The sequence below is a fragment of the Schistocerca americana genome, chromosome 2 (genome assembly GCF_021461395.2).
Source record: "Schistocerca americana isolate TAMUIC-IGC-003095 chromosome 2, iqSchAmer2.1, whole genome shotgun sequence".
NCBI classification, from domain to species: domain Eukaryota; kingdom Metazoa; phylum Arthropoda; class Insecta; order Orthoptera; family Acrididae; genus Schistocerca; species Schistocerca americana.
Window position 1 is genome coordinate 991,217,828 of NC_060120.1, and position 14,473 is coordinate 991,232,300.

The window sequence follows — 14,473 nt, forward strand, 5'->3', positions numbered from 1 at the left end:
CAGCCATGACCGTCACAGAATCGACAGATTGGTTGAGACCCTTAGTTCAGCCACTGTTCAATTATTTCACACAATCATGATTTCGGCTTTATAGGAATTCCCAACTGCAAGTTGAAATATCACTAAATGTCCGACCTGCCTAAAGGACAGAAGCAAGTTACGTAAAAATATAGCGACTGATCGGTTAACAGTGAATACTGTTTCGTTTTTTCATACATTTTTATGGATTAAAATTTTTCGAAGACTACTGTGAATTTATTTCAATATTTAATATCTTTTCAAAGACTGTCTAACAATTATGTTGACATACACACACTTTCGAGGCATTACCGAGTCTGTAACGACAAAACCAAGAACCTTGACATGAAGCTAAGGTACGAGGTCTAAATGGTGATAAATTATGAAAAATATTACAGAAATTAGTGATCAGCTACACGACTCGCTGTTAGCCCTTAAATGCAAGTAACCAAAGCCAAATGAATACAGAAATAGTGCGCTCCCTTGCTGCATGTATATAACGATGACGCTGATCTGTGCTCAGTTTTCGTTTGACGTCACACATGTATTTTGAGGAGGTGGAATCAACAATAATACAGCCACTTTGTTTGAAATGAACGAAAGTTGCATGTTTTTCGTCTGAAGCGTGGACTTAAGCGTGAAACTCATTCCACATATCACTCCATTTCTAATGGGACTCATTTGCATTTATGTACTTGGTATCAGTTAATTTTCGTCATACACCCACCACAGTCTCAGGAAAAAAAAATTATAATAGCTTCCTTAAGAGTCATCTGATCCCGACAATCGGTCAGTTCGCCTTATCAGTGCTACAGCAGCGAAATGGTATACACATTCCGTACTAACAGTAAGTCAGGGCTAGCCTTACATTCCTGCATGCCTCAGTAAGAGAGAACGAGCCGCCGTAACGCCACAATTCGCAGATTCGCTATACTCGCGGAACTACAGGAGGAATGAAGGAACTAGTATAACACTCAGCTAAATAGCGGCGCCTTGATTTCTGAAGTATGCAAACCGCAAATTAGAGTCTGATCTCTATTTACCATTTCTGCCAGCCGCTCGTATTAACTGAAGATGGCCTCAGAACCCAAATGACAGATGTCATTGGTAAATGATGAAAACAATTCTCGTGGAGAATATCAGCAGTCTTGATAAAAAAAATTTAAAATTGAATAGAAACACTCTTCACAACAATGAAATATTTATTGGCAAACGTAACATGCCCGGTCAATAGCGACCACCTTAGGACCAGATCAGATCAGGCCAAACAGCTGACGTTCTTGGATCCGCGATACCTGCTCCTGTCATCACGGTGTAATACAGTTTGAAGATGGTCATATTTTGACCGAAATTGATTACCTTTGCCAATACATATTTTACTGGGGTTAAGATTTAGTTTTGAAAGATGTCATCGGTGCCGACGTGAGACATAACTTGCAGACGACTGCACCTCCACATCTGGGATGAGACATCCCTCCAGACAGAGATATCGAGCGCACACTGGCTTTCTCTCCACACCGGAACTGTTTCTCCTTAAGAGGCTCACTAACGCTCCTATGTTGTAGTTCCCGGTAAGTAGCAAACTCCTGCCTACGTGTGCCTGGTCGGACCCTGCTCATGGGGCAGTCATCTGTGCATGCACAAGGAGATTGGGAGAGGCCAGACGGCCAGTCTCCAAACTGCTTCTCCGCCTCGAGCGACACTAACGTGTTAACGTCTGCTGCTCACCCTGCTATGCGAGCAGTACCACGGCGCTGAGTGCACTTCGTGTAGTCTCGGTAGGAGGGTCTGCGCGCGGAAACGATAGTCACCTAAGTTGACCCATGCGATGCACCAGATTCTTCGTCACCCTGCACCCCGAAGCACAAGCCACAAGACTGCTGACCGTAGCTAAAAGCGTCTTCAGCTGTTCGGGAATTAGCAGCATCCACACACCTAACCGTCCAGTACTACTAACTTAAGAATTAACTACAAAAGCACACACAGAAAGCTAAATACGTAACTAACGAAGGCTGTGGAGCTGGCTCTTCAAAAGGAATGACAGCTGTTCTACAGACTGCGCGTATCTACACTTTACACTTCTTAAATACAACGACACATGTGGAATTAAGGAATTAAATTAAACTAAAATTACAGAAGAAGCTACGTATGTACGAGGGCGTAGTGAAAAGTAATGCCTCCGAATGCCTCCGAATATTACACAGGCCAACGATGGAAAAAGTTTTTTGCTGAAAATACCCTATTCTTACGGTTTTTAGGTTAAGAAGTCCAAATAAGATACTTAAAAAACTGTATCACCTACCACTTCTTCACATTTTACAGTAAATTTATTAAATTAAGAGACAGCTAAAATAATTTTAAAAATGAGGTGTAATGAATGTAGATGACGTTAGTAGCACTGCTGAAAAACAATTGCTGGCAAAGAAAGGTCGACTCTATTTTTGTGTTAACTGGTGGTGTTTTGATTACTGCCAACCTAACCTCACTTTCCAGTTTCCTGTACATGTGATCAGTACAATATCTTATCGTGGCTGTAAAAACTCTTCTGACAGTTTGTGTTGTATTTGTGGTGAATTTGTGATTATAAAATACCAAAGGAACATTACAGACTTTGTGAAAAATGTTTATCTATCATACTTTGGATCCAAACTTTGTGATCAAAATAAATCTTGGGCGCCACTTAAGTATGTTACGTGTGTATTGATGATCTGAGAAAATGGTCAAAATAGGAGAAAAAAGGCTTTATATTTGCTGTTCCTATGATATGGAGGGAGCCAAGAATTCATTCCGATGATTGCTACTTTTGCAGTGTTGATATTACTGGTAATAATTCGAAAAACAAGAAATTAATAAGCTACCCTAACCTGGCGTCCGCCATCCGACCAGTAGGGCATGGTATAGATTTGCGGGGTCGCGAACCGCCAGATGATTTATATTCTGTTCCAATAGAAGTATTTTCTGATGTACAATCTGATTTACATGAACCAGATGACGATGAATTCCATTGTAATATAGAAAGTCTGGAGCCCAAAATGTTTACTCAGACCAGGCTTAACAATTTGGTTAGGGATATGGGCTTAACGAGAGAAAAAGCTGAATTGCTTGGCTCTAGATCAAAAGAAAAGAACTTATTGGCAGCTGGAACCAACATATACACATATGAAAAGAGAGAGCAGCAATTTTCCAAGTTTTTTCAATTTTTTTTCAAAAATGTTTGTGAAGTCCTATGGGACCAAACTACTGAGGTAATCGGTCCCTAGTCTTACACACTACATATACTAACTTATGCTAAGAACAACACATACACCCATGGCCGAGGGAGGACTCAAACCTCTGGCGGGAGGGAGGGGCCTCGCAATCCGTGACAGGGCGCCTCAAATCGAGCGGCCACTCCGCTCGAGCAAGTGTTGGCCTGCGAGGGAGTCTTTTAAAATCTAGTGAGAAGAACATTCTACGCAAAAACCTTGTAGATCCAAAACACATACTCCTACCACATATGAAGTTAGCCCTAATGAATCAGTTTGCAAAGGCTTTGCCTAAAGATGGACCATGTTTTAAGTATCTCTGCCAAAAGTTTACATACCTCACCTTTCAGAACTAAAAGAAGGCGTCTTTGTCGGACCCGACGTTAGAAAATTGATGTTTGATGTTAACTTTGAATCCACAATGACCTTAAATGAGAAAGGAACATGGGTATCATTCAGGCAAGTCGTTCCAAAGTTCTCAGGACATGAAAAAGACCCAGAATATGTTTCTATTATAGCTACAATGTTATAGAAGTTTAAAACTTTAGGATGTTTATTGAGCCTGAAACTTCACTTTTTTAAGTCACCAGACAATATGGGAGATGTTAGTGAGGAGCAAGGAGAGCGTTTTCACCTGGACATTAAAGTGATGGAGAACGCTACCAAGGCTGCGGGAATACCAACATCAAGGGGGACTAGGCCACTTCACCGAGAAGTTCAGCAAGCGATTCATTCTAGAAAAAGCTACTGAAGAAGCTTCAGAGGAAACAGGGAAAGAAAATATAAACCAATTCTAGCTGACAAGTGAAACCTCTATTAACACTTATCATTGCCGGCCGAAGTGGCCGTGCGGTTAAAGGCGCTGCAGTCTGGAAACGCAAGACCGCTACGGTCGCAGGTTCGAATCCTGCCTCGGGTATGGATGTCTGTGATGTCCTTAGGTTAGTTAGGTTTAACTAGTTCTAAGTTCTAGGGGAGTAATGACCTCAGCAGTTGAGTCCCATAGTGCTCAGAGCCATTTTTGAACACTTATCATTGTTTTAAGTATCTTACTGCAAATACAAACCATGCTTATGTTGTAGCAAAGCATTTCATTAATTTCCCCGTTTACCGTAAAGAATAGGATTTTTGTAGTATATACTAAAATGCATATTGCTCGAAAACTATGGGTCACACAAGAAACTAAGGGTAGATTTGGATTCAGCTCATAAAAATCTATAAAGATCAGCTATCAAAGTAAAAAATGTTTTTAAAAAATTTTTTTCGTTGGCCTGTGCTTTTAAAAGTTTCGAAATAAAATATCCGGTACTAACATTCTACATCTTTATTTATTACGTCTACTGCTGCTAGAGGGCTCTGAACTGTAGCGTGAAACACGGTGGTGTGAGGTCGTAACTATGTCGGTGCGTGAGAAAAAGCGTGCTGTAATCGAGTTTCCATTTCGAAGAAATCGTCCGTCCCTGGAGCATCCTCTCCTTTAACATGATAATGCCAGACCACGCATGAGCGCTGCAAGGTCTGCAACAAGCCGACGCCATACGTTCACTGTCGTCGGTCATCCCCCATACAGTCCAGACCTCGCCCCACCCGATTTTCATCTGCTTTCAGAAACTCAAAGAACACCTTCGAGGACGTAACTTTGGTAGTGACGAAGCGTTGCAAGCAGAGGTAAGTTAAGGCTCCATCAACAAAGTCAAACGGAATACAGCGATGCTATCAGGAAACTGGTTTCTCTTTGGGAGAAATGGGTTAGTCGCGAGTGTGGCTATGTTGAGAAATGAATATGAGGACGTGAAGAATAAAGGTACAGAATGCCTATAAAGATTGTCTTATTTAAAAAGCCTTAAGAGTTTTCGCGTAAAAAATTCGGAGGCATTACTTTCCAGCGCGCCCTCACAACTTGCTGTTCTGCTGGTGCGTAGCTCGCAGCAGCTGGAAATTGACTCCAAATTACCCCTGAGTAATACCACAGGGCAGTATGAAAGGTAAAAGGAGAACGTGAAATCAGTAGCAAGGAAGGAAAATGGAGGGCACGTTCCTCAGGACGATGCCGAGAAAAATACAATGCATGTGTTAGGGTGAAAGAACACGAGACGTTATCCGAACACGTACTAGAGTATGGTTGCTTTAGGGTTATCTTTATCAAGAACGCCTTTCACCTGACGTACAAGGAAGTCAGAGGCTCGTTGCTTCAATCGTAACGTCTTGCTATAAGTGTAGCAAAGATTGTGGTGAAACTAATGGTAATCGCTGAAAATTAGTTGCCGTTCCTACAACAAACTCCTATACAGAAAATTTAAAGAAACGGTGTTCGTAGTAGTCCTGAAAGCCTTCTAATGCCTCCACTGTACACCTCGCGAAGGGCTCTTGAAGATGTTTTAAGAGCTTCTAGGCAATTGCGGAGCTATACAAACAGGAAATTTTCTTCTCTCCACACACAAATTATGTCATTAATATGGTGCAAGTACCAATGTGTACAGACTGTATACTTCACAAATATAAATGTGTCTTATGAAGAAATGCAAACGAATGTGTCCCATAAAACGTATTTGCATGACTTGTTCGCAAGATGTTAAGATCTGGTTTTCCAACAGTCATTGTACACAGAATGACGAGTGTCCCTGTTTCATACTAGGTGCTTCTTACGTACTGAAAAGAAGCCGCCATAGTCTTGATGAAATGAAACGCTATGCATTTTCACATCCATTGAGCACTTTTAAAAGACGCAATAAGGAGCTCAGGTTTAAAGTGAAATGGTTCTCGTGAAGAGGCGAGAAATACGTTGAATTTGACGGGTGCCACAAAGCGCCGATTATTACAATAACAGAACGCCACTAATTTCAATTGATTTGTTACAAGAAGGTAGTACATTCCTTAGGTGACAGACATAAACTTTATTTACAGCAAATAAATATGTCATCTACACTCTATGCAAATAACTTGTATTTCTTATTCATTTACAACTCATGCATATCTAGACGTTCCTAGAAACTCCTATGTAGACAACCTTAAAATGAGATTTACTTTTTTTTTTAAATATTGGTTTGGCCTACTAAGGTCCACATGGAATAACTTATGTAATCTTTCTTTTCTCGTTTCTTTCTTTCTAGTAATTTTTCATTCTTTCCCTATGTTGTTCCCTTCGTTCTTCTGTCCGTATGGCACCTGTCTTTTTCTTTTTCTTCTGGAAGCCCTTGAAATCTTTTACTTTTGCTCTGAACCTTTCTCCTTCTCCTGTTTCTTCCTCCATTATTTCCATTTCCCACAGGTTTGCTTCAACTTCTTTTATCCACGTCATTGATGTTTTGGGGTTTCTGTCAAACTTTTAAAGAAGCTAAAATTCTCTTTGTTATCCTTTTTTCATTCAGTCGTTTTAGGTGTGCATAGAATGTAACTCTTCTCTTCCTAATCGTGTCTGATATTTACTCTTTTTTTGCAGTTCATCTTTATTACTTCTTAATTTCCATTTCTTATTCTCATATTTGAGTCCCAAGATTTTTCTGTTTGTTTTCCTTTCCTTCTCTTCTATTTTACCTGATTGTCTGGCTGTATTTCAGTGTATTCTTTACAACTATTTCCTCTGAAGCCCGTCATCTCCAGTTACCCTTACGAATGTCAAAGTTGTCACATTAGTGATGTCATAGTAGCTGTAATATGTATTTATTAACAAAACAAATTACCTCTTAATCTCATTAGTTGAAAGAATACAGAGTATCACATTATATCGTTTACAATGATTCAGATTTTAGATGGGAAGGGAGTCAGTAGTCTGGTTTGATGCTACAAAACTGTTGTAGAAATATAATTGTGGTGAAGTACTTGTCTATTATATTATTTACCGTATGCTATTTAAAGATGATATTGAAAACTTCTTCCGCGTTTACGTATTCACACATTATTACTCCATATTATTGATTCTATAACGGTGAAAGAGAACAAATTTACTGAACTTTTTCTAAAATGGGTAGCCAACATTTATTGACAGTCTGTTCGTATACCAGGCACTTATACATTCTTTCTTTGTCTTCCATCTAAATGAATGACGTAAGTAGATGTCCTAAGCCATATAAAATCAAAAGATTGTGTTAAATATTTTTCTTGTGGTCTCTAAAGTGGAAGCCCATGTGTCCAGTAACGTTGTCTTACCAGAACAATAATCGTACTGTGTGTCATTTCATAATCCTCCATCAGCTCTCAAAGTATTCTACTAACATATTACCAAGACACGAAATAATTTTCGTTGTGGAGGGTTTTGAAAACGAGGAAACATCCATATAATCACGTTTTTCTAGGACCCCTTCGGAGGACTATGTTGTTGTAACGAAACGTGTATTTCTTAAACACAAAATTATTTGTAAAAGTTTCTTATCCAGTGTTTTTGATCATGTACATTTGATCTTACGAATTACGGCGTCGAACAGACGGTCGCTCTGTGTAGCCATCATCAAGCTAGGCTAATTGCAGTAATGCTCTGAGAAAGCGCGACACACCTCGCTTGTTGCCGTCGGGTGGGGGAAATAGGCGGTGTATATAAGCCGCTTAGAAACCCCACAGTGGCATCAGTCATTGCCTGCTCCACCTGTACCACCTTCAGCAGCAGCAATGAGGATCCTGGTGAGTAGTTTCTCGACATGTAAGCTCCGCTCCGTAAGTTCTACTGTGTTGTAGTGATCACCTTCAACTAGTGACTGTGAAGAGTGATATTCATAAGCACCGTCAGTAGAAAGCATATGATTCGATTGTTCGTGAATTAAAAAACATTAGTGAAAGATAAAGAGCTTTAGATTAATTTTTACTATTAAATATACGATGGAATAAAATTTTTGGGGCATTTTCTTAAATAACTCCCAGTGCTGTCTTTGCTGCAACATTCCTTCATTCTAAGAAAACCCCAGCGATAGCATTTCATCATAGTGCAATTGCAGTCATTGTTAGCTGATGATGAAAATAAGGACAAGATATAAAGCATGAGTAGCGGATTAATAAATTCAGTGATTCTACAACAAATTGACTGGATCTGGTCCATCTTAATTACTCATTTACAGTAAACGTTAATCAGTACCGACATTCTTTCACAAAAGTTTGGGAAGACTCGTGTGGTAATCATATCTCAGTTTTAGATGCGTTTTATGTTGATCATATTTTCGTAAAATCATATTTTTGGAGCAAAGGAAGGAATCATTGTGACGTATCGAAACCTGAATCGTTTGACAAACAGCGTATTGTGGTGACTACCTACTCAGGATCATAAGCTGAATATAACTATCACTGAAATATACCAAAGCCGATATTTCATGTTTCGTTTACGTGTTCATTGATGATATTACAGTCCTCTGCTATGATTCTGAACGAGTCAGTTTTACATACACAGCATAGTTTCTCAAAGAAAAATATGGCAGCAAACAGATTTCCTCACAGTGGCAACAAACAACTAACTTCCGTTTAGTATAGTTCATTTTATAGAATGTCGACGCTCGTAGCACCATACGACCTCTCAGATGCTCACAATCGGTTTTAACAATATTTAAGGGGCGTATTTAAACTGCATTTTAACTTGAGTGTTAATGTTTCTGAATGGAACCGAAAACAAATTATTTTATAAGGGAAGAACAGTTTACGATTCACGCTCGCTTTAAATGCTGAGACAGCGCGCCAAGTATAGACATTACACCTGAGGTCTGAGCCGCATTAGATTAAGCAGTGCACAGGAGTGCACATTTTGTGTGAACTCTATCCTACCATTTACTCCTGTTAATAGAAAAATCCTTGTTGTCCAACAATATTAAAGTCTACTTTGATGCTTCTACACTAAATGTTGCTAAATAACAACTATAAAAATTCAGCAGGGGCTATTGCTGAAGATTCGTTTACTTTGCTTTTGTTGCCGAGTTATATGAGCAGGTTAATTATTTCCATTAGATATAAGTAAATTTACATTCGTTTCAGTGTTATTTTGAGTCTATTCTGCAACCTTTTGCGTCCCAATAAATAAGTGAAAGTACTTACACTGGATGAGTCATCTAAATCAAAACATCGCATAGCACAAAAAAAAGTAGCACAGACAAGTTTCCCATGAATGGCAGGGGTCTTCAAGGTGAGACAGTTCCCTTCCTGTTAGACGGTGTTCTAGGTGAATAACAGAAGACAAATCCCTTTTTATTGGCCTCTGTTTTTACTGCATAAAAGTGAATAATTTTGTACTGTAACATTATGAATCTAATAAGGCATACAACAAATGTTATAAACTCAAATTCATAGACTGAACTTAATTCATGGCGGTTGTATCAAGAAGTCCAGCAGATGGTGGGAGTGGGGGGGGGGGGGGGGGGGGGGGAAGGATGGGAGGGGGAGGTGCCGACAGACCTTGAGTTACTCCTCCAGAATTTGTTTTATTCAGGTTTGTTGAAAGGTACCACGTAGACAGGTGTTGTTGTAGGCTTCCCTAACGTAAATATTTACAAGTAAGGACCATTGCTCTATGTTTCTACCCAACGTTAAAGACACTGTCAAATGAAAGAGTCATTCAACTCTATGTGTGTGTGTGTGTGTGTGTGTGTGTGTGTGTGTGTGTGTGTAATTATGTGTGTGTGTGTGTGTGTGTGTGTGTGTGTGTGTATGTGTAATTATCTGTGTGGGTGGGTGTAATAATTCCTTTAGTCAGGCGTTAGCAACGCAAACAACGAATGAAACTGCCTGTTCTGTTAAAGAACAAATGGAAATGAATTTGAAATGTAGTGAAACCATAAATGCGCAACAAACGTTTTCACACTTACGTTAAAACATTTTTTGTTTCGTTTTGGACAGGTTGTTGTTGGAAAACGTTTAATATTATTAAAAATTACTATGCAGTAGCATACCGAAACGTATCTCTCATTGAGGGAAGATGGACTTTGCTGTTGATACCTGTTGATGTCATTTTCAGGTGTGCGTGTTCCTGTTCGGACTGGCTCTGGCCGAGGAGAAGCAGGTAGAAAAAAGGGGTGTGATTGGTTCCCTGGGTGGCTATGGAGGCGCGTCTATTGGCGGAGGTTACGGGGGCGGCTATGGGGGCGGCTTTGGTGGTGGTTATGGAGGTGGCTACGGAGGTGGCGTCAGCTCTGCAGTTGGAGGAGGTCAAGTAACCAACATCGCCATAACCAAGCAGGTGCCCATCCCGTACCCAGTACCAGTGCAGCGTACTGTCCCAGTACCAGTCAGGGTTCCCGTCACAGTGCCAGTCAACAGGCCGGTACCGGTGCCCGTCCCACAGCCCTACCCTGTCCCTGTGCAGAGGCCAGTGCCAGTACCCGTGAGCGTCCCTAGCCCAGTCCCCGTACCAGTACCACAGCCCGTCGTCGTCAACCAGCCGGTACCTGTCGTCGTGGGAGGAGGAGCTGGTGTCGGCGGAGGTCTCGGAGGCGGCTACGGCGGCGGCATTGGTGGAGGCTACGGTGGAGGCTATGGAGGAGCCATCGGCGGTGGCTACAGCGGTGGCTACAGCGGTGGCTACAGTGGTGGCTACTCTGGGGGCATTGCTGGAGGCTATGGAGGCTACGGGAAATACAGCCACTAACATCAGCAGCTGAAACCAACAACTCAGACAAAATACACCACCAGAGATTCAATGCATATTTCTTGCAATGTTCTGTAACTGCAGCAGAAAATAAAAAGCATTTGTAACATAGATATCTCGTTACTCATTATAGCCCATTAAAAATAATGCTGTTGAGAATGTATTTTGTTTCCAGGTTTATATTATGGAATTTCTTCACTGTGGATCAATATCTGCTGTGAAAATGATGCTTGGCAATTCAGACAATTTCTTTTTGTCTTCCATAATCAGTGTTCTATTTTCTGAGACAGAACATTTTAAAACTAGAATTCCAAAATTCTGTGATGTTATAAATTATGAACATTTTACTGAAGGGTCTTTTCCAGTCTGTGATTTCAGCACATGCCATACACAGCCTATATCTCTCAATTCTACAATATAGATGATTTGTGAAGACTCAAAACTAAGAAGAAACGACAGCAATGGTTATCACCAGCTAGTATTTACCTCTTTACGTTTATGTTTGCAGTGGTGCAATACAAAAATTCGAAAATATTTAATGATGCTATGCAAACTTCGGTAACATTATTAATTTGTTTCGAAGCTAAATTAATTCATATATAAGCACTCTTCATGTGAGCGGTAAAAACACATTATAGTGTTCTCATTAGCCAAGAATACAATAGAAAAATTCTCTCGTTACAAAAAAAGAAAAAAAGAAAAAAGAAAAAACTAGCATGGTAACCGGTTGTTAGGCTCAGTCCAGCCAAATGTGGAAGTTCAGAATAGCCATATCCGAAGTTCAGGGTGTCTTACCGCTGATGATTCTAGCTCGTGTCTCTTACAGTTTCTGTAACCATCGGGAATAAAAGTGAGTTTCTAAATGCAGCCACTAGTGCAATGAAGTTTGATTTTTCTGTGCCATCATTATTGTGAGCATTTGGTAAAAGCAATATCATGTAAATTCTTGTGGTCTTCAGTCCAGAGACTGGTTTGATGCAGCTCTCCATGCTGCTTTATGTTGGGCAAGCTTCTTCATGTCCGAGTAAGTACTGCAATCTACATCCTTCGGAATCTGCTTAGTGTTTTCATCTCTATGTTTCACTCTACAATTTTTACCCTCCACGCTTCCCTGCAATATTAACTGGTGATCCCTTGATGCCTCAGAAAGTCCTACCAGCCGATCCTTTCTTTTAGTCAGCTTCTGCCACAAATTCCTGTTCTCGCCGATTCTATTCAGTACCTCCTCATTAGTTACGTGATCCACCCATTTCATCTTCAGCTTTCTTCTGTAGCACCAAATTTCGAAAGCTTCTGTTCTCTTCTTGGCTAAACTATTTATCGTCCATCATCCATACATGGATACACTTCACACAAATACTTTCAGAAAATACCTCCTCACACTTAAACCTATACTAAATGTTAACAAATTTCTCTTCTTCAGAAACGCTTTCCTTGCCAGATGCAGTCTACATTTTATATCCTCTCCATTTCAACCATCTCCAGTTATTTTGCTTCCCAGATAGCAATATACATGTACTGTTTTAAGTGTCTGATTTCGTAATCTAATTCCCTCAGCACCACCTGATTTAATTCGACTACATTCCATTATCCTCGCTTTGCTCTTGTTGGTGTTCATTTTATATCCTCTTACAAATGGTTATGATTTGATTAAAAGTGGCTCTTGCAAGTTGCTTGCTTAATAATTCGTAACTGTGCAGTCTCAAAGCCAAACATAGATAATTACAATGATGAAATTGCCTTGAAAACTATTTACAATGTTTTCCGAAATGTTACGTATATTAAAACACGCCTTATTATGAACTAAGACCACATAAAGGTAAAGTTGAGTATCTTGTTCAGACGGTATTCATTGATTTATTGCCAATGACGCATTCTTACATCATAAGGACAAAACTCTTAACGCGACACTGTCGTTATCTCGTCGAAGTATCTAAAAATATGGATGCTGTTAGTAAGTAGCTGAATGATGCCGCACAATTGTAGTTTTCTCTGAGTATTTTATTCTTCGAGGCACTGATCTACGTTTACTTAAAACGTGAAAACAGCAGTAGAAGTGCTGATATCTAGGTAATTGTTAAACATATGAACTACAGTAAAAGTGTTAAGAATTAATAACAGGTACGAGAGATCATGCAGAAGATAACAGAGACAAGAACAAGCAGTGATCCACACGAAGTGTCAATCGGAATTCGTTGATGCGAATCTGCAGATACTGGTAAGCTCTTAAGATACCATACTTGAGAAAACACGTGAACTTACACAATGTATCGATGTATATGTTAGCTCTCTTGGTACGCAATAGCCGGAATTACGTTGAAGAGGTTGCTGGGATACAATGAAAAACGTGCAGTACCTCCCGACATTATTACTGCTTATTTACTCTATGTAAAACGAATCAGGAATAGACCTTGCTATCCAGTTAAGCTGTTTTGTTCCTGAATAAGTTTGTTATGACTCTCTAAGTTCCGTTTATGGTCGTTTTCAAGTAAAGCACATTAATGTGATTTAGTGCACCAGGGCGATTCAATGACGGGAGACACAAGTTACCAACGTGAAATTCCTATCGACACAAACAAAAAAAGGAAAAAACACACAGTTAAAGATCATCTGGTTATCCCAACTAGCAACAGCATATATCATTTAGTTATAGCAGTGTATATTAAGAAAAGTGTAATATAACACGTAAGAGTCTGCTAGGGGTCGCAGTCCCTTGTCTGAGGCGGATCACGATGAGTGATGCCTGAATACACACCTGTAGCTGTTGGCAGTTCAGCCCCAGCGACGCAGTAAGCTTCTTGAGTAGTATATTGGAGATTTAAGAAAAAGGACGTGGCAGCCCCTTGGGCATGCGTGCAGTCTACATGGCCCCTGTATGCCAGAGCATCTTGAACTGTCCATGTCGCAGTCTCGACCTGAAAATAGGTTGCAGGACCAGCGCTGGTAGAGGCTGCCCCTTTCGAGGGACCTATTCACGTTCATACAAATCGAGACAAGAAATTAGTATCACGAGCATTACGCCACTGGCAGCTTTTGAGGCCGGTGTGTGGACTACACGAGCCAGTTCTTCCGGTTTCTAGAGCGTCTCCTGGTCTCTAGTTGGGCGTTACTCACCTCATCTTCTCAGGACGCCCTCGAAGCCTATCGTAGAGACCAACGCCGCTGTTGCCAACTGTCATCGTCGTTCCTTTTGTGAACGTAGACGATGCTGAGGATAGATTTTTCTGTGCCTGTGTTGAACCTAATCTGGACGACATTCTCGGAACTTGGATTATTTGCATAGAAATGTATTTTCCTGCGAAGCTTCTAGTGATGTTACTACAAGTAGACACAGTCGGACTACTTTTAGGTAGCGGCTCTGTTAAGCCTCTGTATCAGTACCTAGTGAGATGCTGTTTTTTGTGCTTTTTGTTGTAAATTTGTTGAAAATCATTGTTTTCCTCGTATCCCTGAGAGGCACAATTCAGCTGGCAACGATGATGGGAAGAACGTATTCCCCTTTCTCGTACTCGAGATCCATGCTACAGAAGTACCATTCATTCAATGAACACAAACTCTTATGTAAACCCTGCTGGAAAACTTCACATCTGTTTTCGAGCGTCCCACCTCTGGCGTTGCCAATTTCGAAGTGCATATCGACTTTCTCCTCACAGCCCGC

General features: G+C 40.4%; 1 protein-coding gene across 1 annotated transcript; it reads left to right on the top strand.

The window, feature by feature from the left end:
- Positions 1–7,822: 7,822 nt before the first annotated feature.
- On the top strand, positions 7,823–10,926 carry LOC124595687 (H/ACA ribonucleoprotein complex subunit GAR1-like). The gene is made up of 2 exons (XM_047134545.1): positions 7,823–7,877; positions 10,186–10,926. The coding sequence occupies exons 1-2, from the start codon at positions 7,866–7,868 to the stop codon at positions 10,813–10,815; spliced, it is 642 nt and encodes a 213-aa protein (XP_046990501.1). The 5' UTR covers positions 7,823–7,865; the 3' UTR covers positions 10,816–10,926.
- The last annotated feature ends 3,547 nt before the right edge of the window (positions 10,927–14,473 follow it).